A 27,919-nucleotide genomic window follows, 5' to 3' on the forward strand; every position below is an offset into this window, starting at 1 on the left:
ATACCCTGTATACAATGCGACCACCCTCTACACCCCTTCAAAATCGAGGATAAATCATATACCCTGTATATAATGCGACCACCCTCTACACCCCTTCAAAATCGAGGATAAATCATATACCCTGTATATAATGCGACCACCCTCTACACCCCTTCAAAATCGAGGATAAATCATATACCCTGTATACAATGCAACCATGGATGAAGCACATCACCGGTGCCAATAAAAAGTGTTTTGTCATCTGTAGTTGTATTTACACGAAGCTTTGTGGCCTCGAATGAAGCACATTACCAGCACACGGTTAATAAATACGTGTTTGTCTTGCATTGTTGTTTTTTCTACAAAGATTCGTTGAGTGCATAACTCATAAACAAGTTGCCATTTTGTGTTCAAATGGTGTGACACAAAATTAACACCCGTAAAATATAAGTCGAAGTACAGTTTACAAGTCAGAGACTATTTCCTGTAATGAATTACCACTTAACTGTGTTGTAAATTACTTATTTTGGTTTCACATTTAGCGCGTTTATGCAAAAATCACTAATACACACATTCTCCATCACTTGTTAATACAACTGTAAAAACAACAGTACCTGAATTCTGCGTCACCGGTTTGTTAGGTCACGTGTGCTGTAGGAACCATCTCCAGCAAACAAAAGTTATTTTCGTTACTGGTTATATGTTTGTCTATTTTGCTGTGTATTTTAATATAGTCCTGTATCTATTTAGTTATCTGAAGGATTGCAAAATGATTGCAGTCATAATTTAAGTCAAATATATAAAAATATGGAAGTAATATACTAAATAGATAAAAGAAATATTGATCGTTTTACCGTGTCAGCTGGCATGTAAATCTGGGTCGATGGTCATTTGAACTTTATTTGCAGAGAATATACGTTAAAAATAAGGAAACAAGATACAAATGGTCTTTTTTTTCGGATATAATATTTCGGTTATTTCTGAAGTTCACAAGAAAAACGAACTTTTCTTGTAAAGTGCAATCAAACGCCGGTTGACATCGTCAGTGGAAAGTGAAACTGAAACAGCTGGAAAAAACTTAAGATCCTATGCCCCGTGCATAATGCGACACTCCTTCCTGACCCTCTCATTTTAGGTAAAAAAAACTCTCATTATACGCGGGTACATACGGTAAATAGAAAACTTATGACCATTTCCAGGGATTGTGGAAGGCAGGGGCCACATGCCATTTTACTCTGTAGAACAAAAAACTGCCCACTAAAATCTTGAAGTTTATTATTGATACATGGGCAGCTGCCCATTCTAAATTCAGAAAATGGCTTATAATCTTGAAAATGGCCCATCATCAAAATGATCTATCCCAATCCCTGCCACTTTTTAAATGTTGTTTAAATGGTGTTGTGTATTCAGTGTTGACTTGTGACAGGTCCGCATACCAAAAACAAAGGCATAACACACATGCACAGAGGTTAGTGTTCCAGGAAGATGTCCCATTTTCAATTCCTTAACATACACTTTGGGGGAGACATGTTCTGTCACATTACTAGCTTTAATTACTATACTTTGATAACCAACCAGTCCCAGTCAAAACAGGCCCTACACCTGGTCTCCGAGAAGTCTAAAGCTTGTTCTCCATTGCCATAAAACTTTGTAAATTGTTCGAAATGAGACGACATTAATGATTTTCTTCTAAAAAAACATCACAATAGCAGAATCCCCACAAGGTTTCTAATCAACTGTTACAGTGGAAAATACACTTCCCCCTAAAGACTCAATTACTACAATAAATGTCTGCATTGCCTGACTGTACAAAGTACCATCTGTGTCTAACATGAACAGACATATAATCAATACAGTAAATTGAGGTTTTGCAGGCATCCAGTATCTCGATCAACTGTGTTAGTGCCTGACTGATGATGATGATGATGATTCTGATGTCTAAATGTTCAAATAATTTCCCTATTAATACTCAACTAATACTGAAGTCAGCAAGGGCAATATTGAGCTATACCGTTCAATTATCCATTTCACATAAGGCCACAACAGTCTGAATCCAGCTGTGATTCTTGATTGTGAATGATGTCTGCAGTCTTGTCTGGGTCTGTTGTGTTTGTAAACTAAGCCAATATTTAGAGTAACTATAGTTTTGGGCTGCCTTATCAATACACCAGCAAGACTACTGCAGTAGACATCAGAAGCAGGCTTAGCAGCAAGGTAATCTCAAAGACCGTCACAGAGAACCATACACCAGTAGAAATGGACCCTACACGCATCAATATTGAAAAACTCATAAACATGAATATTTGCATGAAATATCAAGGAAAAATGAAAATCTAAAATGTTTATACAACAAGCCATGGATATCCATCATACAGCTTAATGCTTAGTGGCAATCTCAAGGACAATGAGTGCCCTACTGTATTTCATAATAGCCTGCAAGTAATGAAATCTGAACAACAAACCAATGGTTGATAGCATGAATATCAATCTGTACTTTCAGCACAAGATGTAACAAGGGCACACATATTGGTGTCATCCTGAAATACACTATGCAATGCATGATACAGACCTTTGGAGTTTCTGTATGGGCACTTATGCAGCCATATTCAAACACATTTTCTGTTGTCATCTATTTAGAAGCTAGCTAACCAAGCAATCTAGTCAGTAAAAATAAGATTCTTTCATGTTTATTGTTAGATCTTAAACATTCCACTAACTGTATCAACTGATTCAAGATGCCCGGAAGGGTGAAGTCAGAGTTTCCATTCATGCTTTGTGTTTCACTTTATATTTTGAATCATTAGGACAAACATTTTTTGAACTTAACACAATGTGACAATGTCTTTATATCAATGAGTAACCTATTATCCACAGACAGCAAATAGTCCATGGAATGTTGTAAGTGCACATATTTTTCTTCCAGAAGTACATTTTCACATGCTGGTAAATAAGCCTACATTAACTGTAAACCAAACAGTAGAGACCTTGCAGAAAAACGGCAGTAATCTGGGAAAACCAATACACATGACCATATATAAATATATTAAGTTGGATTGCAGATACTCAGGACCATACAACCGTCCACACAAGGTTTTGAGCATCTGAGATGAGACCTGAGATGCACCTGAGATGAGATGTTAACCAATGCTAGTATTATAATGCTTGCCCAGTGGGACTGTACACGAAAGCTAGGTACTCAAACTCGTCGGAGTAGACACATCTTGTTTTATCCCACAAATGCTGGGTGTCATCTTTGGTATGAGGCAAAGCATTCAGACTTCAGCCACAAGTCCAAAGCCTTGGGCTAGTAAAAGTCTGTTCAGTCAAGTAAGCTTAGCTACTATTACTATGCATTAAATTCCGAAAAGATTCTGGTAAGAGCATAGTTCTGGGTATAAATCTCAAAAGTCCTTTGCATACCGCAAGGTATGACACACTTTGTCATTTAGAAAGTGGTCAAATATAACATATGTTATACTTTGGGTAAATACATTTTACCGTAAAATACAGATTCTAGTACTTGAATTCAAACCTACACTTTCATTCACACATTTAACTGCCAAAAGACAGAGCCAGTGATCAAATCAACCATTCCTTTCACTTGCAAGTACTAGAATCTGTACTTTACTGATAACGCTTCATCTCAAATACAACAAAAGTTCTAGTATGACTAAGCAATCTATTCACCTGAGGGTTGTCTCTGTCTGTGATCTCCCAGGGGTGTTTGAGGCTCGGCTTGCCCAGGTACCAGTCCTGTGTATGATTGTATCCTTGCAGCAGTTTAAGCAGTCGTGGAATGTTTACATAATTATCATCATCAAAATGGCAGAACCACCTGAAACATAACAAATTCATTGGAATTAAGTGTTCTTGTAATTTGACATTCTCAAATATAGTTGATCCTAACTTTCAGCACATTGTCATGAATGTTTACTCAGCAAACACACTGTATGCATGGTAAGGAAAATTCTGTTTCGATGATTTTTTATTTCTTGGGAAAGGAAAAACCAACAGAGAGCCAGACTTGATATTCAAACAAAGAAATTGATTATGGATAAGGGACAGTAGCTACAAGAATGCTACATCTTATGGGGAAGGGGAATGTATTTAGTTTATACCACATTTAGCTATCTTACAGACAAACTATTGGCGGCTCCAAGAATAGGTTTCTGACAGTATAGCCATCTGACTAACTGAATTTGTCCCTGATCTCACTGTGGGCTGCCTCATCAAGCATGAATAAATAGATTATTTGTATTGTTTGCACTGTTCATGTTTCTCCAACTTCTAGATGTGGGAGGTCACCAGGTGGGAGTTGTGTAGTCCTCCCTACTGTCCTCGACTACAAAATATTACCACTGTAAACCATACCCTGATCTCTGCTAGTTTACTACCTCTGCAATCTGTACAGGTTTGCCAACCAACAGTACAGCTGAAGTCCTCAGCCTTCAACCCAAGTCACCACCATATCAACTTCAATGAGGACAAAAAAATGTAACAATTTCCAAATAAGCTATAACAGTAAGAATCATATGACCAGTGCAAGGTCACGTCAAGAGAAGCAGTCATGAAGTTGCAAAACCCAAACCAAGCAAAGGCTTGTCTCCTGTCAAAATCCAGTTCAAACAAATTGTTACAAAAATACTTGTTATTCATCACAAAGTCATAATTAGACATCTCGAGTGTTGCAGTTTTGTCAACATGAAGCAGGATGGTTTTTGCTTAACAAGGTAAGTAGGATGAAGGTAAACATGATTATCTGGCCATCACCATGGTGACAAATGGCTGGTGAGGCTTGTCTGTGAATGGCAGATGGGACCATAATGGAGAGTTACCCTCCTGGGACGTCAGGATGTGACTTTTAAGCATTGGTCTGGAGACAGTGGCACACTTCTCTTGAAGCTTGTTTTTAGGAGGAAGAGATTTACCTCAATATACAGCCATTATTTAGTTCCCAGTTTATACTGAACTCATAATAATAACTTCTGTGTAAGTACTACCAAATTCTCTGTGTACATGACTGACAGTTCAGGGATGCATTGGCACTAGCCTGCTTGTTGGTGTTAATTTGTCTTGCTTAGAATCTCAAGGGCAAGCAGAATATGATAATTTTCATATGTGTGTGTTTGTCTATGTGTGGGGAGGGGTGAAATCTATAAAATATGTAATGACTCCTTTTCAGTTCAGGATATATTCTTTCTATCATCATCAAGTAAGTATTCTGCAGGTGAAAGTGACACCTACTCCATCTTCACATGACATCCTGACCCAATACTAGTGTAATCCATCAAGACCACTAACATCATTGTTAATGACATATCAGACAAGATAGGAAATCCTGACTACTCTGTATCATCTGCTATCTTGTTGCTGCAGCACAACTACAGAAGTGTGTGATATTCACCAAGCATGTGTATAGCAGCTGACAGTCTCAGTCAAGTCAGTGGTGATGGACTGAGGGTCGAGATTTTTAGCCATGAAGTCAGGCTATCACATCACACAGCCACTTACTGATGCAAAAGAACATGTGTAAATATAACATATGAGAACTAATAATTATTTTCAAGTACTCTATTTTGCTGAAGGTGTTAACACATATCAGTTACTGTTTCCTTAACATTTACATCTTTCTTCCACAATATGTATGATACAGTTACCATTGCATTGCGATGAGCCTCGTTGATATAAGAATGCGTCTGTAAAGATTTTGAAGGATATGGACAAGAGCAACTACAATACAGCTCAACAGCTTGGGAGTGATGTGAACTACTTCTGAACACTACAATAAACTGTACTGTCGTGAGCATAGTGCATGAACATCATTTTTTAAAATTAAGTATTTGATGCAGACAAAATACTTGTATACTTTCAGCAAGTCAATGAACATGTGCAACTTGGTCATAAAATTTGAAATTTTAAAACAAAATATGACTAGACTCAATTTTAAGTTTATCTACTTTTCTGCTATGATTATATATGCAAAGATTATGATCACTGTCATCTGTGTAGTCTCTTGAATCAAACTGGACATAACAAATTTACTCTTGGGTATAATACAAGCTTAAAAAATATACAATAAAAAATATAAACATTCATTCACCCCGAGGATTCCCTCTGTTATTAATTAACAAGGGATTATTTTACATACACTGAATTGTGAACATATTTTTGAGACTGATGTTATGAGAGCCAAATCAATTGGTTTAAGGGCTATAGCATACTTTTCACAATATATAACAATATTCAGTGTCCCCAATTCAGGGAGGTCACTGCTGATGTACTGGCCCTGTTAATTTTTAATTTCAAGCAGATGGACATTTTGACTGTTATGCTTACTTTCTCGAATTCTAGCAGAGGAATGAAACGGGTGAATTAGATGTGTAGATGATTTTCGCACTTAGTGCTGTGCGAGCACCTGTATTCATGGCAGTTTGCACTTGTGTATCTGTTCAAGCCCTCTAATATGCCATGTTGAGGAGACAGGTTAAGAACTGGCATTTCTGATACACATTAGTACAATAAAGTTATGGTGTTTAATATCACAGTAAAAAGAATGCAATCATAACTGGCACAGGCTAGCTATTAAATATTTTATGAACTTGATGTCAAGTGTTTATTCCTGAGAGTACCCTAAGCGGAAGACAGCAGTTAAGCTGATATAACCAAGCATCATCTCCATGGACATTCATGGCCAAACGTGTAGTCACCACTGCTGGATGTTGTTTGTTAATGCAGTGAGATATCTCATAGATTAGGGAATAATAAAAGTTGAAACCTGTGGTAACTAGTGTTTCCCATCTTTGTCAATGTACCCTCAGACAATAGCTTCAAATACTACACCACACGAATGTTACACATGACTTATCGCATGTGATATAAGTCGTACTACATCTCTTTTAAGGAATACATCAACTAGGATTCTGGGTACAAAAACAGGTCACAGGCAACTTACACTAGACGTAAGAGGCAACCGACAGGCCAGGTAAGCAGGCTCGGTAACTTACCTGACTGTGAGTCAGTGTTAAACAACAAAGCAATTTTATGGAAAGGAGACACGCATGTGTGCCTTATCAAGAGATAAAGGAATATGTATGCTACTTAATAGACCTGAAAGATCATGACAGAATAATGACATATTAACTACAGATATATCATAGAATCAGGTGGTCCTTATATAGTTTGGAATATTACTAGTATATTATACAGAATAGTATAAATAATCATAGCAATATTGCCCACAACAGTAACTGATATTTACAGAGAAACTATAAAGTATTGTACTACTAAATTGAGTTATTCCACCTGCAGCTGGACGCAATGTGTAGTGATGATTAGTGACCAGCTGCAATACCACAATTACCCATCACGTCAGCAGTGAAACAGACCATCCTACAACAATGGCAAGCAGGTAGAAAGCCATTAATTCTCTAAAAACATCAAGCACACTTGAAAAATACATGTGACATCTTTACTAAGCAAATGAATCATTGATGCTTGTGATCAGCCAAGCTTAGAGGAAGTAAACATGTGTGTTGGTCCTGGATGCTGAGAACAGTCACAATGTTCGTGTGGCGCTGAAATGAGTAGGAAGTTAATGAAGCTTACATCAGGTGTTTCAACTTGGGAGCTTACGAACAAATGCTTTTTATGTTGATACACTGTTACAATAAGAACCTGTAACAGTAATTTAACGATTTCTTAATATTGATTACATTCATCTGAGCACTTCATGTAAACTCTTGTATTATGATACCGCAAGCACTATGAATAGAAATGTCTCATCATCTCTATATAAGTGCACTGTGCATGCATGTGTAACTGCTCACCTTTTCTTAGTTTATTGGTGCATCAAAAGAATTGAATTAAACACAAATGTTAAAAATGGTCTGTGAGTAACTTAATTAAATTAACTGAGCAATGGGTTTTCATAGTCATTCTAAAATGTGATCAAAAGTTGCCATCTTTGGATTCCATTCCTTGTCATGTCTTCAGCCTCGTCATGTCATAACTACTGACAATTACAGTCACAATTAGGGCTTTTGTTGGCAAATGATTTTAGGGATTTTCAAATCTTATGGTTCCCAACTAGTGGAACTGCTTGCCAACATTTTGACAACCTGGGAGTAATACATTTCATACAATGGTACTGACAATCTATATTGCACACAAAGGAAAACACATTTAGGAAACCCAGTTTCACATAATGATGACATATGAAGGAGAACAAAAGTGCTGAAATAAACAAACTTAGTTTCTGATGTATTTTTAGTGAAAGGGGTACAATCTGTTAATTTGTATACAAATGTTTTTTACACAGTACATATTATGCAGAAATTGCACAACTGAACACTATGCAGCTGTGCAGAACTGGCCGTGTCACCCTTTTGAAACTTGACAGTGAAGAAAGAGAGACAAGAAGGTGTGCATAGGGTAAACGCCATAACACTTTCTTATTTTCTAAAAAAAGCATACAATTCAATTAGGATGACTGCCTAATGACAAAATGTACACAACCTTTAAAAAATAAAATCAGTATCTGTGCACGACTGCGACAACTTTCTTGAAACAAGCTGAGTAATATCACTTGCATGTTGCATACTCAAAGGGATAAAAAGTATTTAGACTTGTGGAGGCACTAATGTATTTCATTGGACACAGGAATTTGCGTCCTGCAAATCCCTGGCAACACCTGATTGGGTTTCTCGCACGCACGCACGCACGCACGCACGCACGCACGCACGCACGCACGCACGCACGCACGCACGCACGCACGCACGCACGCACGCACGCACGCACGCACGCACGCACGCACGCACTACATGTCAGTGTACTTAGGTCAGCTATACCTATATATGGTTTGTTACTAATAAAGTGATAAACATTGTTGCAGTGAATCAGTTTCAGTATGGTGCCAACAAGGCCAAGAACATAAATCAACAAAATCTGAGAGTCAAACTCATTTCTAGATGTCCATGCCTTAATATTCAGCTAATATTCAGATATGACAATATTTCATGGTATAATATGGAGCTTTCAAAACAATGGACCAAGCTTAGTCTTGTTCAGAGCTGCTTAGTCCCTGATTATACAATTATGATAGTAACAAATAGACCCATTTAAATTGAATTGTAAACCAAAAGTTACTGTGTTCTGTAATCTGATTGGTTGAAAAACATGATCAAATGGTATTAGACTCCTGGAAACTGCAAGACTATTCACTGCGTATTGACACATAGAAACCTCGCACACAGTTGTTTTGTTGCATCATCAGCAGTGGTGGGATCATTCAAATCATATTGTGATGTAAAGTCAGAATGACGTCACAAATAAGGAGATCCAGATGCTACCACATGGCCAGCTGATGACACTTTACTGATGTACCCGTACTCGATAAACGTAAAACAGTGCCATAAACGAGTGCAGACAGAAAAACCCTCTGGTTTACCTTTTCGTTGACAATGTCGATAAACATCATGAGTTGGTCAATTTACAGGTGTTACTGAATATTTGAAGCACGAGAATATTTCATTTGAAACCTCCAGCTGATGAGGTTTCAAATGAAATATTCCCGTGCTTCATTATGAAGCAAATTGCCCAACACACAATGTTCATCTACTAAAAGGAGCCCCAGTGAGTTGGGAGATTCAGCACACTGCCACAGACAGATTGGCAGTTCCATCTCGAGACATAAAGCACTAACAGGTCTCTCTCTACTCTGGTGGTGTCTGGTCTTGTGCATAAAGGAAAAGTCACGTATCAGGTGAAGTTAAGCAACAATGGTCACAGAATGACTTTGGATGGGTGACAGTGTTTGGCATCTTGACTTCTAAGTTTCCAGTTCTTCTGTCACACATGTGGACTCACCTTAGGCAGAGGAATTTGCTCACAATTACATCAGTTCACACAACAGAAGATGGGTCGCCAATGTGATAAGTCATATTAAAATTCACCTTCTATAACCTCACAGGCAGCTTGGGTTGTCAGGGTTAAATGTCCATGCTGTATGAGTTTAGAGCAAGTAATATTTTCATTGTCTAAACAATGTAATAGATGGGATAAATCAGGAAACTGAGTAAAATCATGACTTGATACCCTTTGGTATTAAGGTATCCTGAGAAAGGTGCAATTTGAGTCAAGCCGGACGGGACCAACTTCCTGCACTCTAAATATGACCATTTATTGTGAGGGTACTGAAAATACTGTGGCATGAACCCTCCTCCTACGGCATGACCAACTTGGAATAGGGCGGACTTGTAATAGTGTTACTTTCAATATGAGTGAGTGAGTGATTTCAGTTTTATGCCACACTCAGCAATATTCCAGCTATGTGGCGGCAATCTGTAAATATGAGTCTGGACCAGACATTCTAGTGATTAACAGCATGAGCACAATAAGTCAACCAAGTCAGCAAGCCTGACCTACCGATCCCGTTAGTCCCCTCTTACAACAAGCATATTCACATTTTATGGCAAACATGGGTTGCTGAAAGCCTATTCATGGGTCAGTTTCGATATGAGCAAACCTAGTCAAACATTGGGAACTGACTGGAACCAGTCCTTGAACCACACTGTTTTCCATCCAACCAGTCATTTCTGCAATGGTAAAGCCAATCACGAAGCAGGTCTACATGCCTCAGGATGTGTCTCAATTATCATCTAGATTGCTTCAGTGGCACTGTGTATCGTGCTTAGGTGGCGAGATGATACATCCGAACATCAATGAATGAGGTGAGACGATAAATCATTTATGTATTGACCTGCAAGATGATTATTATCAAGATACAATGGTGGTAATACAAAACATATCCTGATACTTATACAATTTCTATAATTAGAGCAGATATGATAGATAAAATGACTGAAACTTTGTGTGTTATTCAACAGAAATTGTGTTCACACACAGTTTTGCAGTTGTGTTGCACACACTTAAAAAGATGTTGATTTAATAACAGCATGCAATGTTAAAGACATTTTCAGTAAATCATTACCTAAATAGAGGATATTATCTGAGTGCCCATTTCATACTATGTTTATGACACAAGTGACAAAATTTTGGTATTTCCAGAGCTAAAGTGACATATTTAGGCATGAATGTCACAAGCATAGTATAATGATATGGATACGAACATAATATTCTGTTTATTACCAAAGTCAAACTGAGGAAAATAGACCCAAATTTACTTTCAAACATAGGCTGGCTTCCTGCCGTCTCTGTATGTAGAACATAACATCATAGAAGAAACATGACGTTGTTCATGACATCACATCACAACGACAAAGTAATATATTTATCACTGAATCACTGAAAATAACTCTGAATTCTGCTTTCCAAGTCTTATCTTATTTTTGTTCTCTCTCGTAACAGAGCTAAGACATCATTCATAATTGTCAATAAATGGTGTTATTTGCCAAACAACTAAAACACATTCCAAATACGTAAAGACACCTATTCAACTGTTCAGTTTCAAAAACATTCACATTCTTTCACGTATAAACCCTTTGTTCATGTAACAGATAACAGATACTAATTCTTGTAAAATTCAGTTTGAAACTCCCTTCTTTCCTCACGCAACACTCCTTACAATCTCAAGTAGTATTTTAGTAACATCAGGATATATCACCTCTTGTGATACATTGATGTATCATGGACCCTGGCGATATAAATATCCTGTTATATTGCCTAAATGTGTTTTTTATTGATGCACTCACATCGCTCAGTTGATGATGCAAATATTGATATTATTGATGAACTGTTACACCTCTATACCTCAGAATGTGTATCAAAGTCTAGGTTACGTTGAGAGCTTTGTATGTGTTTTCACCTGAGATGGGCCAGCAGTATGATGCAAGGCTTGCTTCCTTCTTGTTCCCTCTCCAGTATATACATGGAAACAGTATACTACTACCTATTAGATTTTGTGTGAATGGTAAAATCAACCTGAAGTCCTGACACTTGCTTTATACTGGAGTATCACACAGGGGTATACCATGATATTTGATATGAAAACAATGTGATCTGACAAAAGTTAACACACTTCAAAGACAGTGTTGCACTGCATACATGGAAAAATGCATAATAATCAATAACTTAGGTCCCAAATGTGAACTACATTGTATCTAGAATGACTACTTTTCTTCATTTCTAAATGTTGTGACAAATGGAATAATAATTCGAAGACGAAGGGTTTCTCAAAGGTTAACTCTATAATAAAATCAACAGAAAACAAGCCAAACTTTCCTTACAATTGAATCTCCTTTGAGATTTCGTGACATTATTTGACACGAATGCTGTGTTTTACCATTGCCATGCCTCACTAACACCACACATTCCTGTAATCCAATAGAGACATCAAAGGGTACACATCAAAGAGAGAAATTATCTAAAATCAATGCAGTTTCTTTTCAACTCTGAAAATTATAATCACTGAGATAGAAATTAGCATTAATCCAGTCCCTCAAGTAAAAATGTCTCAAACTTGAAATGTCCTAGGAATCGAAAAAAAGTCTAATTTGAAGAGCTAAGCGTGTTGTTAACGATTGAATGGAAACAGCGGGGATAAAAAGTTTTCTATGGTGGTAATTCTTTATAACATAATTGCTTTGAAAAGGCTAAATTTGTCTGCAATACAGTCGGGAAAGGCAATCCGATCTTGGAAAAAGAAAACATCAAGAAAAAACTCAAACCTGCACAATAAAATCCTCACAGATGAGATTAAAAATGCCACTGATGTATCTTTGTAGCAAAATGAGTCATCACTTATTCATATTAGTGTTATTAAATGTAACATTTCAAGAAAGGCTGAGTGAAAAGGAAAGCTATTTCAGTGGAAGCAGGTGGGCGACAGTGGGTTTCAGGCAAGTGCTGGCTGATATTCCGATATGGCAGCCTTTTGTGGTATAATATGGAGCTCGCAAACCACTGGTGCGAGCTGTCCCTTGTGCACTGCCAGACACATTGAATTGACATCCCCTGAGATACTCACCTATATCAGCACTAACAGATTTCTCTACTCTAAAATATAAGGATCAACATGTTCTCAAGACTGTAAGTCTACAATTGAGAAATAGTATACAGAGTTGATGTATATCTACTGAAACTGTAAAATATTCATAGGAGTACTTGGTAGACCAATTCAAAATCACAGGATTTCCTGCTGATATTTGGCTTGGCACTCCTCTATTTTGGAGGCATTGACAAAAACATCCAATGAAAATAAGGACGCCTTGACTTGTCTGTAAATGCTATGCACTTTCATAAATACAACTGCATGCCAAAGATTTCATAGTATATAAATTGAATTTCTTTCTGAAATGGTACGTGCATTCTACAACCTTTTATGTCTATTATAAGAAATAGAGCGTAGTCACTTTAAGAAAACCATATTCCAGCAAAATAAAAAATATTCTATCACTATCACAGACAGGAAACAGAACCACATGGATTGATAACCATTGCAAACCTCCTGACATCCAAGTGGATACATGTTAGATGAAACGAGTAAACAGACATTATTAAACAAGTGTCTACCAGATATCATTTATCCAACTCATTGTTTCAAAACTAATTTAATCACATCTTTGAAGGGCATTTACAAGTGAAATACATAAGAATGAAGATTTTTATGGAACTTCTTTATATGAATACAACGTTTCGGAGTTAATGCTTACTCCTTTATCAGGTGATGAAGGAGTAAGCATTAAATCCGAAACGTTGTGTTCTCATATAAAGAAGTTGATATCCATAAAAATCTTCATTCTTAATTTAATCACAGAAAGCAAGTTATATATGTTTTGAAACGAGTTGTAAGATAAATGGTATCTGACAGATATGAGTACAGAAATCTGTTTGTTACACAGCGTAAAATTGCACAATTTTATAGTCGAATAAATTCAAATGTCTTATTTTGTCATCTTACCTGCACAGTAATACAGAACACAAAGCTATGAATGAGTGACATCACTTGGCCACCAAATCACTACTCATCGCAAGGCGACTCTCCACCAAAACGTTTCACACATCTTGTCATCAAGGCAATAGTGATAATGCAACAAGAGAAGATTAGAGAAAACCTGATTAAACACTCTAAAATGATGATGTTATCATGGAAATATGGATGATTTTAATTCTTGAAAGCATAAAATATTTGAACATGTGACTTCATCGTTATTGTTTGGAATTTTCTCCACATTGGTACACAAGCACATCTCCCCAGTTTACGTTCAATATCCCATCTACCCAAACCTGTTCAGTGTGTGTAATTAGGTGTAACCCATGTGCTTGAATGTGACATTGCTGGCATTAGAATGGCATTAGAAAATATCTAGATTCGTGCTATATTGTTTTCTGTGTGTATTTCATAGTATAGTGACGTCATTATGTTGCAGTTACAAAAATATTGGGTGCAATGCCTTTTTGGGGCACAAGTAACATGTTTCTGTTCGATTGAAGCAAGAGGAACTTATCAATGAATTTTAATCAGGGAAGTAGACAAAAGGTCTTAACTTGACATCACAATGGAGTAGCCAATCATGTGATTGGAAATCGATCTCACACAAATGTGTGATGCTGGTCTTCTCACATACATTTCTCACCCATGTGTGTGTAAGAATTTTGTTTTCCTACCACCTGATTGTATCAACACTACAATACTGACATAAGCTGTAAACAGGGGACCACTTAAGGCAGCCAGTTGACAAAACAAAAACACCAATCATTCCATTGCTTCTTCAGAACTCCTAATTATTAGAAATTATTTGGCATGAAATCAGAGCTACTGGATTGTACACATATAAAAGTGAAAAATATGTGGAACCATCTCTGTTAAGAGTAGTGGTACATTTCTGTCTTGCTTGTTTCAACCCCTTCATACCAAGTAAAACACAAGGTAACAAGAAGTGCCATCTTCAGCAAGAAAAATATAATACTTCATGTTCCACAACTTCTTTATTGATTTCGGTATAGCGTCTTATACTGTTGTCAAGCAATGGTAAAGGTAGCCAGTGACTACTCCAGCCATCATTACTTAGTAGTCTCATCTGCAATGTATATCTTGTCCCACCTCCTCAACACACTGACTTCGTCCCATTGTTACTGGCTCCCTCCTACTGTTACTGCATTGTTACTTATTCCATTGATGTAAATCCCTTTGAAGTATTTGCCCATGGCTGCCTTAAATGATCCCTGTGCCATAAATGTGTCAGATCTGTGCTGTATCACTTTAAACACTCTTGCTTGACAATGATATAAGTAGGTACACTGAAATGTTGCACCATAATAAATAAAGAAGTTTCCATCCATAAAATAGTTTATTTTTCTTACTGTTTATCCACTAAAATGCCAATGAAGCAGATAAGTACTATCTTTGAACATCTCGAAGATGTGACTGTCAGTCAGTGAAGCTGAACACAGACATCCTGGCAGATACCACTCTTGTTTTGCTCCCTGCACAATAACAAGTCCTTTGTCATAGACAGGTCTCCCTCCCTTACCAACCATGCCACCAGTGTAGCTGAACACAGACATCCTGGCAGATACCACTCTTGTTTTGCTCCCTGCACAATAACAAGTCCTTTGTCATAGACAGGTCCCCCTCCCTTACCAACCATGCCACCAGTGAAGCTGAACACAGACATCCTGGCAGATACCACTCTTGTCCTGCTCCCTACACAATAACAAGTCCTTTGTCATAGACAGGTCTCCCTCCCTTACCAACCATGCCACCAGTGTAACTGAACACAGACATCCTGGCAGATACCACTCTTGTTTTGCTCCCTGCACAATAACAAGTCCTTTGTCATAGACAGGTCCCCCTCCCTTCCCAACCTGGCCACCAGTGTAGCTGAACACAGACATCCTGGCAGATACCACTCTTGTTCTGCTCCCTGCACAATAACAAGTCCTTTGTCATAGACAGGTCCCCCTCCCTTCCCAACCATGCCACCAGTGTAGCTGAACACAGACATCCTGGCAGATACCACTCTTGTTCTGCTCCCTGCACAATAACAAGTCCTTTGTCATAGACAGGTCCCCCTCCCTTACCAACCATGCCACCAGTGTAGCTGAACACAGACATCCTGGCAGATACCACTCTTGTTCTGCTCCCTGCACAATAACAAGTCCTTTGTCAAAGACAGGTCCCCTCTCCCTTACCAACAGGCCACCAGTGTAGCTGAACACAGACATCCTGGCAGATACCACTCTTGTTTTGCTCCCTGCACAATAACAAGTCCTTTGTCATAGACAGGTCCCCCTCCCTTACCAACAGGCCACCAGTGTAGCTGAACACAGACATCCTGGCAGATACCACTCTTGTTCTGCTCCCTGCACAATAACAAGTCCTTTGTCATAGACAGGTCCCCCTCCCTTACCAACCATGCCACCAGTGTAGCTGAACACAGACATCCTGGCAGATACCACTCTTGTTCTGCTCCCTGCACAATAACAAGTCCTTTGTCATAGACAGGTCCCCCTCCCTTACCAACCATGCCACCAGTGTAGCTGAACACAGACATCCTGGCAGATACCACTCTTGTTCTGCTCCCTGCACAATAACAAGTCCTTTGTCAAAGACAGGTCCCCTCTCCCTTACCAACAGGCCACCAGTGTAGCTGAACACAGACATCCAGATACCACTCTTGTTCTGCCCCTTACATGATAAAATCATCTTTGGTGTGCTCAGCACTATTGATCTCAATGGACTCGACAAGGAGCACTAAGTAATCAGAAATAGATTGTCAAGTTTTGGAAGCAAATCAAATTTCATTTCACCTCACAAACTCCTGCAATTTCATATACTTGGCCAATTCATGTGAGAAGTAATTCATGAAGGACCACATAAAATCAGTCTCAAAGTTTGAGTTTGGATTTTTCATTTCCAACAGAACTTGATGTGGAAAGATGACAAGTGGCTGCTTTGTGATGATAAACGCCATAGAAAATAAGAATTAAACACTGCCAAATAGTTTTACACACATTTATTACACCAATATTGATTTTGAAAAGTCTGTATCATAACAATCTGTGAACGGGAAAGACAACCATAAAAGAATTGATTTTCTTGGCTATGAATGATCATATTGTGATCACTCAGAGCAAAACAGGAAAAACACCGATGAATGTCGTTGCCGGCAAGTTTTATGACCCTGAGCCATCCCACAACTTGGGTGTTTGACACTGCTTCATGTTTCGCATCAGCAATCAGTAGCTACACAGACTTTAATGTGTAATTCTGTGGTGCTCCTCCTTCAGAACATACATGAAACATTTTAGACGTTTTTGTTGTAATAATTTCATATATTATAGGAAGATTTAATGTTGTAGTTCTTTTGTTAGAACAAAATCCACTTCTAGTCATAAAATAATTTCACCTAAAAGCATGCTTTATTTTATGATGGCATTCCACAGCAGTTAAATAGTTCAGTTAAATTTGTATCTGATTTGAGATCCCCATCAACTAAAGTAAGTAGATTTATTTCAAACAGATGTGGACAAACAGGCTTCTTACAAAGCAGGAACAGTTCAGGCATCCCTATCACATGACAGTCATGTGACCACTCCAGCTGAAACTGTGTTCCCACAAAGAGCTTCAATGTCACTTGTTTGACCACATGTGAGCTGGTAGTGGTAGGGTTTCATCTGCTAGGGGTTATCAAGGGGCTATAGCTCACTCAGGTCAAAGACATGAATTGTGCAGCTTTAGAAAAGCTAGTGGCAGCGACTGGTTGGTTTGTGGACAGGTAGTGGTTGGAAATACTTGGAGTGTCAGTGGATGCTGCAGTATCAGCATATATTTGATCTCCTTCATCCTCCTGGTTTGTTCATAAAAAGTCTCCACATGCTCTACTGGGGCAGATACAGCTTTTTGAGAAAAGGGGGCGCACAGTTCATTTTCACCCATTTTCACGAGAGTTTCAACAGTCATTTAATACACTTTCAGGGCAAAGAGAGAGGGGGTGGTGGCAAGGGCACACACACTCACTCTTGATTCACCTAGGCTCTAGGATTCTCTGACAATATTACTTCATTGAGCCATATATTATATCAGTCAGTAACAGTACAGGCTAAAGGAAGACTGATGACAAGACACAGGGGTTAACAAGTTGAAGTTTCACAGGCAGGAAACATAAATATACATATTACCCTGAACAAACAAAACAAGTAAAATGCTCACCTTTTATTTGAGTCCAAATATGCATCATATTCTGAAGCCATTTTACAGCATAATGCATTCCTGAAACAGAGAGTCACAGAGTATTGTAGTGAAAAAATAATATTCACAAGCACCAGGATTCATGTACACCTGCCATGAGGCAATATTATGCAAAATGACACAAATACCCAATCTAAACTAACATTACTTCATTTCCAAATTTTTAGGCCAAGAGAACTTTGTTTACAGTACACAAATTCCTAAAGTATCATAAATAATACAGTGACTCATGTAGACTTATAAACTAAGCAGTCCTGACAGGCAAATGTAGAGAAAGTAGTGACGATATATTGTTCCTAAATGTATTGTACCCATGCTAACTAACATTGCGCAATAATCAATGCAACGATGTTAAGAAAACATTTTAACCACTGCTTCATGAGTCTGTCGAGCTGAGACAATATATTTTGGATATCAATGATCGCATAATTTATCTGATGATACACAAATATATACTTTCTTTGTATTGATGGTTATTGATGTAATAATTGATGGTTATGTCAAGGTTTACACTATTAGTTGAAATAAAACATACACTTTTACAGAAAATAACTACAGGTAGCATTTCGTGATGTGCACTGAATCGAAACATCATGTCCCAAGATACTGCAATACATATCGTATTGTGAATTTTCTGTATCAGCACATCTCTACTGCTAGTCTGTTACCTCTAAAACACTGTACAAACTATGACAGCAGTTACTGTATAATATACGTTCCAATTTTGGAATCATAAAACAGCACTTTTTTAAGTAAAGATCTTCGTTGCACATGAGACCAAAGGGTAAATTATGATTTAAAAAAAAACATCCTGACTCAGGAAAATGTGCTGGCAGTGGTATTCACAAGTAACAACAATAGAAGTATTTCTTTTTCTGTAATGATAATAGTAATAGCATCATTCACCTGTCTGAGTGCTAATCTGTCATATAAATCCTGAAGAAAATATATTTAAGAAAGTCCACGCAAGTCTAGAAAATGTGGCAAGTCTAGATTTCCACAGCTTCAAGAAAGTCTCAGGGTTCCCTTTCATCATATTTTTCTACATTTTCTTACTATGAACTTTTCATCTGTAAAATATGTTCATTTCAGAGACTACCTGTTAGTTGAGTGCTAGGCTAAAAACTAGTCTCTGAAATGAACATATTGCACTGAAAAAAGTTCATAGTGAAATAAACTAACATGAAATGAAAAGGAGCCCTCAGATTTTCTTCCTGAAGCTGTGGAAATCTAGACTTGCCACACTTTCTAGACTTGCATGGGCTTTCTTCATTCTATTTGCTTCAGGGTCTGTACTTGAGCCTTTCTGAGAGAAACTGATCTCAGATACATCTTAAGTTTGTAAGAAGCAAATTTGTTCATATCCACTGTCCTGAAATCCAGGAGAGACTTTTTGTTAATTGCTGAAAGCCACAATCAATATTATTTTAACTATATGACAACAGTCTGTAAATAATGAAACCTGGACCAGAAAACCAAGTGACTGATATTGTGAGCCAGGGAACACAGCCACCTGGTCACTGAGCCCCAGCAATGACTGGGTTCATAAAAGCAGTTTTTGTCACACAACAAGGAGTGGCAGCAGATCCGCTGAACCAGACATTCTCTTAACAATTCCACTACTACATGTGTCAGTTTCTACTCATGGCATATTTCAAAGCAGGAAGGAAACACATACTGAGAGCACATGCAACAATGAGTAATCTTACACACTGAATAGTGACACATCCGGAATATATGTAGTTTAAGAATCTAAATGGAAAGGTGAAGATTGTTCTTACTTATCATGAGTTGAAGGGCACTTGGTATTTATAACATGTCCACCTGAAACATTAAAAATAGGGTGATTACTTCAACGCTTATTTGGGGGAAATCAGTTGGAACACAAAGTAAAACTACACATTGTGACTGTTCCTGTGTGTCACAGGGAAGTAGACCACAGGGACCCCATGACAGTAACCCACCCAGAGGGACCCACCCTTCGGGAGCTAATATATCATTCTAACATGAGCCCAATGAAGCATGAGCTAGGCATAAGTTTCTGTTTCAAAGACATTAAAGATAAAAACTTAATGTATCACCTCAACAATTGAAAAAAACCCCGACTTATCACCATTCCACTTTTTCTCATGAATTTTTATGCATGTTGTCTGTTGTAATCTATGGTGAACCACCTGAACATTTGAAAAAGCTTAGATTCATATTATTCATCACATTTCCTCCACAGAAAAATAAACATTGACATGTGAAAACATCATGAAACATGTCTGGTCTCCAAACAATGACAAACTGAAGTAAAGGTACAGATTGTTCATAATAGAGACATGGATACAGATCATTTCCAGATAGGAAAATAAGTGGGAGGGCACACACTAAAGCATCAAACACAATAAGACTTGTCTGATCTAAGACTGATGACCAACTGAATTTCTCCAGAGATCAAACATGCTGTCATAAAGGGACAAGATGGGCAAGATGATGATACTATATATCACTATCACAACCACATTTATCTTCCCAAGAAGAAAATTAAGGACTCCAGTATCTATCCTTGCTGCATGAATCTAATGTTTAGGCACTTCTTCTTCACTCCAAAAGCATAGGGTCTTCCCATGACAACCACAGAACCTTCCTGTATACATGTAGTATATTGTTGCTTAACAAAAAGTCTAACCATCAAAGAATAATATGCTAATGGCCCTTGAGTCACCTGACTTCAGCGCCACATTGGGCATATTATACAGTAAGACACCAACTGCTGCTGGAGAGACAACAAGCCAGGAATGGCAAAGCACATTAAAGAAAAACAAACTTAAAACACATACTGAAAATTTAGCTGGGGATCTTGGGTCTTTTGTTGTAGATTTACATCAATCTCAAAAACATTCCAAATGCAACAGAAATACAGGAAATCTGTGGAAAATGCTGTCTGGCATACATATCCATATATTGTTTGTCTCAGTCACTACCAACTTTGATTGCCTACCAAATATTCTTCATGATTTACACAGCATGTCAGACAAATGATTTCCACAATTGTTTTGACCCTACCTGTTTGTTCTTGTAACTTTTCATCATCCTCGTCTGTGAAGAAAAATGTCTGAAAATAATAATAGAGAATCGATAACATGATATTAGTGATGAACCATAATGAAAACCATACAGAACATATTCATCATGAGATTTGATGTTGATTTCGCTGGGCTCCATTACCTGCTTCCTGTTTGTTTCCAAGAAAGACATAAATCCTGAATGCCATCCAAGTCAGTGACAACTTGACATTCCCTGCTTGAAGCTGGGCATTAATGCGCCATCAAAAATTCAAACATACTACACACAATAGAGTGAGTGCAGTTCAAAAGACATCATACAAATGTTTTATGTAGACAGGCATAATGTAAAGATGAAAACTGGAAGCAAAGCATGTGTATATACAAAAGGATAAATATTGAAAAAACATATTTTTGAGTTATTATTTCTCAGATATGCAGACTGAAGAAAAAGGGTACAAGTAGCTTGTTCATATGATGATGTCACTCTTCACAAAAATTATAACATTAAGTTAAAGGCATATGCCACAATTCTGAAAGAAAAGCAAACATTGGGCTTCCATGTGTATATATTTTAGCTGTTACTCAGATTAACTGGCCATGCCATGTACAAATAACATAACCGGTGATAATGTTCTCCAGCAAAGGATTTGATGTTGTCAGCCATATAATCTTGTCCCCGCATACAAATTCTATTGATACTGTGTTCTGATGCAAATTTGATACTGATAAATATGACATGTAATGGTAACTGACTTATATGCCTGGATAGAAGTAGTAATAGACATAAGAAATCAATACTAACTAGCCGATTCAAAACTAAAGCACTGTCTGGTGCCTCTTGGCTTTTGTTGGGGTCCAGTATAGCCCTTACATTTCCATGACTTCCAAAGTTACATTCTAGTGATATGTTACTTTAGATGCATGTTCAGTTGGTGGAGACTGTTACCACTGTCAGCCTCAGCATGTGATGTAGCGACTGAGGCATTTTGTAACTTAAAAAATGAAAACTTCCTTTGTTCATGATATCAATAACAGAGATGCAACCATACCTGTATGGGATAGAGTGACAAGGAGGCAGAAAATTGAAAATAATCAATTTGTCAATTGATAGAACACATTAAGCAGAACAGCTTCAACTTTTGTTCAGTGACAATGAACGCTTGATCACCATGAAGTGTCCCTTTGCAGTGACATCAATAGATGAAGGATTCGATTTTCATAAAATGATTATTGATTTTATGACACAAGATTCTTATTTGATTGCTGTGAAGTAAGGTCCATAGTGTGTCACTTTGAAACATGAGAAACTGATGCCGTCAGCTGAGTCTTACTGGCAGACAGTTGATGGGCAGTGGGAATCATGTTGGTTACACAACTCCACCAGTCATGTTACCCTTCAGAACAACACTATTTTCCCTACTGCCTAGCTCCCCTGCAATACTAAAGGTCTAAATGAAGCATGCGTAGATTTCTTCAGTTTCTGAATCACCATCTCAGTGGGGTTTGCTTTTAATGTACATGGGATTATTTGTTACTGTCAAAATTACATATATTCAGAGATTAAGTGTTGATCTACTGCCACACCTGCTTCCCTCAAGGGTGATGAAGTACTGTCATTGTCATTTTGTCATGTTCAAAGCAGGAATAACTATGTCCAGTGTAAAATTACTTATTTCTCCAGCTGTAACCTATAAAGATCCAGTTCAGAGTTGATTTTCAGTAACCTTCAACTTCAAGAAGTAGGAAGCAACTGTATAGGATAAGGTGGTCAGGCTTACTGGCATTTTAGCTACATATGTTGATGCTCATGCTGTTGATCACCGGATTGTCTGTGTTCAGGTTGATTACTTAAGAGACTGTCTCAATTGCTCTGCATTGAGGGCTGCTTTGGTGGTCTTGATTGTCATGTTATCCTGGCTGCCATCTGTTCTGCATTGAGGGCTGCTTTGGTGGTCTTGATTGTCATGTTATCCTGTCTGCCATCTGTTCTGCATTGAGGGCTGCTTTGGTGGTCTTGATTGTCATGTTATTCTGACTGGCATCTGTTCTGCATTGAGGGCTGCTTTGGTGGTCTTGATGGTCATGTTATCCTGACTGGCATCTGTTCTGGAGTGAGGGCTGCTTTGGTGGTCTTGATTTTCATATTATTCTGACTGCCATCTGTTCTGGAGCGAGGGCTGCTTTGGTGGTCTTGATTGTCATGTTATCCTGACTGACATCAGTTCTGCAGTGAAGGCTGCTTTGGTGGGCTTGACTGTCATGTTATCCTGACTGCCATCTGTTCTGCAGTGAAGGCTGCTTTGGTGGTTATGATTGTCATGTTATCCCAACTGACTGGTGCGTGTTCTGCATTGAGGACAGCTTTGGCGGTCTTCATTTCACTTTCCATCTCGTCTCTAAGTTACTTTGAAAAATCTTTCTGATTTGACATTTCTTATAACTGGCATTCAAATTTCGTGAACACTGCTTTTAACCAAAAATCTCCAGCAGGACCTGTGTTTAAGGACAGAAAACTTGTCATATTATGAGATAACAATATTATCAAAGTTTCTTTTCAGAGGGGTGATGTTTTATTAAAAGTGATGCCCCTTTTTTCTTGTTTTTGTGGAAAGAGAGGCTGTGTGAGGAAAGGAGATGACAGGCAGCTCTGGATGTGCTTGGAAGTGATGTATTGAACAACTGTCAGAATCTTATAGCAGAGACGGTATAATGAATCATTTCATTTCACCGGTGTCTAGGACACATTTCACTACAATTTCATTATTGCTAACTAGAGATATCAGGAATGCACATTTAAGCTATAATGCACACTGAAACAAATTTGCATCAAAATACGGAAATGCTAAGAATATACATGTCTTTTGCTATTTAAGATAATATTACAATTCTCATATTAATACTACAGTTGTGATACAAAAGTCTGTGTAAATTTCAACTACAACACTGAAATAATTACATGTATATTTGTTATCTAATATAGCTGTTCTTGGGGAAAATATTGCAACATGTATAGTTGAAAAATTGTATGTATACTAGTAATATCATGCAGTGAGAGTGCTCATGATTACCTTCTCCTGAAATAAAGGTCAATCTAAAAAATGTCACTTTTCATTTACATTTTCATATCCTGATTTAATATAATTAATGTAACATGATTCAGATCCAAGAACACAATGTAACCCCTCACATTTACATAGGTTCGTCTTGTTGAAGGGTAGGTATTGCCACTATGCCACACAATACTGTGAAAATATTAACTAATTATAAGAAGGAAAACATCTATGATAGTAGATACAAAACAAATACCAGATAGAGTCCAAATTTTATCAATCACACCTACAATGTCAATCTGAAATTATCTACACAACAGCTAACATATTTGTTTGACAAAATAATCTGACCCATGATGCTATATATATGCATTCAAATTATAAACAAAATAAGCAAATAACAACAAAAACAACAAAGACAAAAACACAACCTAAGAATGAATACTGACTTGGCCTGAAACAGATGTTTAACTCAACAATAATTTTGCTTCCGAACTAAGCTTGGCTGATGAAACTGCGTGAAACAGGTATGAGTGACCGAGAAAAGGTTAAGACACTTCAGGGAGAAATGCTAAACCCTGCATGAAAATTGAAAAATAGTCGAACTCGGTCAACCACTGCGCCATATGTTTTCATCAAGAGCTAAAAGGTTAGTACTTAATGTCCAATAGACATTACGGAGAAAGTGTGCTCAGAAGTAAAACAAATAAAGTCAGGCAGGACTAGTCATCAATTCTATACTAAAGGGCAAAGTCAGTATACAAATCGAAAAAGTGAAGCGATTATCACCATTGTTTGAGCAATGTGTACCGTTAGAGCTACTCAACCGAGACCAAGACTCGCCTAACAGTTAAAGAACATACGCGTAAAATATTGCTCACGCGTTCAAAATAAAATTTGTATTACGTTTTGAAAACTCACCTGCTCTCTTGCTAATGTGAACCATGTTCTTAAGATGACTCCAACGCGTGTCTCGTGGAACTTTTTAGAAGTTTTTACACTGATGAAAATGTCAGAAAGTTCTGTACGTCTGTGTTGATGATGTTTAAACAGTAATCTGTCGTCGAAAGCTCCATTTTTTGTCACCCCACTGACATGAGCTAATTTGTGTGCATCCTCGGGAATAGATTTTGCACTTCTTTGCTTTCTATGGAAGTGAATGTTCTTAAATGCATCTTCAACAGGTCTTTGGTTTCCGCCATTGTTGACTTGGACTTTCGAAGGACTGTCACCAACTTTTCCCTGATAAGCATGAGCGAGCAGACCATCAAGCCGAAGAACTGAAGATCTCACAAATAAACAAAAAGCAGCGAAAGCAGTCAATATTACTGCATTTCGTAATGAACGACGCATAATTCGTCCCCACATATCCAAAGCGAGTCATGCGAAGGTTCTGATTTGCGATACCCTACATTCCAGTGCACGACTGTGGGAACTTTCGTCTCTCGCGACCTCGCTGACAGCTATAAATAGCCCCACGCGGGGTCGATGTTGAAGTTCTAAGGGCCACTGGGCATGCGTAAAGACAGTCGGTGGTTAACTTCCGTCAACAAAATGGCAGGTGATTCCTGGTAAGTCACGAGATGCCGATGTCATGATTGAAGTGAAATTATAATTAACAATAAAATTGTACCCGATACGAACAGAATTGCTACATATTTGTGTTCCCAAGTGTTTCATAAACTGGATATTCTATTTCTAAACCTGCAGACAAATGTTGAATGGATGTTTGTGTAGTCGTTGTTCAAAGTGTTTTGATACAATTCCACGAAAACCATCTTCAGTGACTTCACACCTCTCAGCTGTTGATCAAGTTACCACAATCGCCATGAAATTACATTAACTGGTATACATACTAAAGGTTGTTATTCAGGCTTGAGTGGAAAGACATTAGAATAATCTCTTTAGCATAGAGATTATGATTATCAACAGAGAACTATATGATCTTTGGTCACTTATCTTAACCGAATACCTGATCATTGTAAAGGGATGTGAATGAAAAGGCTAACTTACCTAAACTCACATGACTTTTTACATTCTGCAGTCACAAAATACTTGATACCTTGTGTCACGTCACCTGAACCCTAACGCAAACCCAAAATCTTACCCTAACCATAACCCTAAACCTTACCCTAACCCCAACCCTAACCTAAACATGCTTTCAAAGATGACAGAAGTTGTCCCGTACTCTGTTGTCTTGCCCACCTAGTAATGGTAGTGACACAGCCAGTTTGCAGAAATATTCTATCATTGCAGGTTCTCATGAAGCCAGTGTTTTTGATTTTGTATGCTTTGAAAGGAAATGTCGTAATGACACAAGTTGATCCTAGTACATGGTTCAAAATTGACAGAATTTGCCAAGCAAGTACATTTTTAAATGCTTAGTTGAAATTTGAAAATATTATCAGATTACATGTACTTTCAATAGGTCTTGTCTGCTTTGTGTGTTGATGACTGACATGTCAATGCGTCTCTGTCTATCGTCAGTTTCAGCTCTGCGCAGTGCATGTACGCAATTTTGAAAGAATGTTTTGTTTTGTGCGAGAAAGTTCTTTTGGAATCAAGAATGTTTGATATCTGTTGGATATTTATTCTCCCGAACTGTCACAATCCCCTGTTTTGTCTCCATACCCAGACAGGGATCTCACATTTATCACCTATGTCAAGGGTCAAACTCATCCTCAAGAAGTAGAGACATAAATCATATATTGTAAATTAGACTTTTATAAACATTCAAAATCTGAAACGTTTGTCAGTGAACAGTGCATGAGGCTAATGTTACGTTTAAGGTGATTGTTTAAACTGACAATTTTAAAGTTTTATGTACATGAAGTAGTGTATATATAATTTGAATATGTTCTTTCGTGACACATGTAATGACAATCTTAATGACAACAGTCGCCGGTCACAGTGGCCTTTGTATTCTTTGTTGAACAAAGCTTTTAAAAATTTCACTGAAACTACAGTTGCACTAAATTGAAATTGGTTAAACCCTAAAATGTAATTCCTCATGAATGTTCAATGTCCCTCTTTTCATATCTTTTTGCCATATCAAGCAGCTATTTTATGACTGAGGTCCCTTCACTTACTGAAGATAATTGCAGTATTATTGAAAAAATGGTTGGTATGCAAGTTTTGCAGATAGCATGTGTTCCTTGTATTTTCTTTACTACCAGCTGTGTCTTTGTAAAAGACATTTTTCAGGTGCCATTTGTGTTTTCCAGTTATATCTTTTAGGCACACAAGGTTGTGTACTGTACTATAGGTGTTGTGACAACACTGAAAGAGTTTGCACACAAAGTTGACTCCAAGGTTTTTTACCACCAGTTACAGGTGGGCTCGATCCTAATGCCTCAACCTCGCTGGATCGCTAGCTTGCCCACCACATCCCCTGACACACACCTATACCAGACATAGGTCATTTTGGGCTTGAATTCATTCTATAATTATCCACTGGAGGCAAATTGTGTTTTAACATGCAAACTACATACTGGGTGTGTTGTTATAATAGGAGTAAAGAGTGAGGTTATATATAGATGTCACCTCACAGACCACATTCACGTTTCATAAGGGATGTGTATTGAAATCTAAACTGTCTCATGTGGTATCCAGGCTATAAGTTGATGGTA

At 37.7% G+C, this 27,919-nt stretch overlaps 2 protein-coding genes across 2 annotated transcripts in view; one reads left to right on the forward strand and one right to left on the reverse strand.

Moving 5' to 3' along the window:
* LOC137285261 (fringe glycosyltransferase-like) overlaps nt 1–25,758 on the reverse strand; it is a 64,475-nt gene extending 38,717 nt beyond the window's left edge. Inside the window, exons 1-5 of the mRNA XM_067817572.1 lie at nt 25,212–25,758; nt 21,239–21,287; nt 19,969–20,011; nt 18,149–18,208; nt 3,667–3,814 (exon numbers count right to left, since the gene is read on the reverse strand). Of these exons, the coding sequence (XP_067673673.1) occupies nt 3,667–3,814; nt 18,149–18,208; nt 19,969–20,011; nt 21,239–21,287; nt 25,212–25,658 (747 nt within the window). The 5' untranslated portion in view covers nt 25,659–25,758. The remainder of the gene's footprint in view (nt 1–3,666; nt 3,815–18,148; nt 18,209–19,968; nt 20,012–21,238; nt 21,288–25,211) is intronic.
* Nucleotides 25,759–25,806: 48 nt separating this feature from the next.
* Nucleotides 25,807–27,919, forward strand: part of LOC137285263 (syntaxin-8-like) — a 43,935-nt gene continuing 41,822 nt past the window's right edge. The window contains exon 1 of the mRNA XM_067817576.1: nt 25,807–25,861. Within this exon, the coding sequence (XP_067673677.1) occupies nt 25,845–25,861 (17 nt within the window). The 5' untranslated portion in view covers nt 25,807–25,844. The remainder of the gene's footprint in view (nt 25,862–27,919) is intronic.

This window comes from Haliotis asinina, chromosome 5, assembly GCF_037392515.1.
Source record: "Haliotis asinina isolate JCU_RB_2024 chromosome 5, JCU_Hal_asi_v2, whole genome shotgun sequence".
In the NCBI taxonomy this organism is placed as follows: domain Eukaryota; kingdom Metazoa; phylum Mollusca; class Gastropoda; order Lepetellida; family Haliotidae; genus Haliotis; species Haliotis asinina.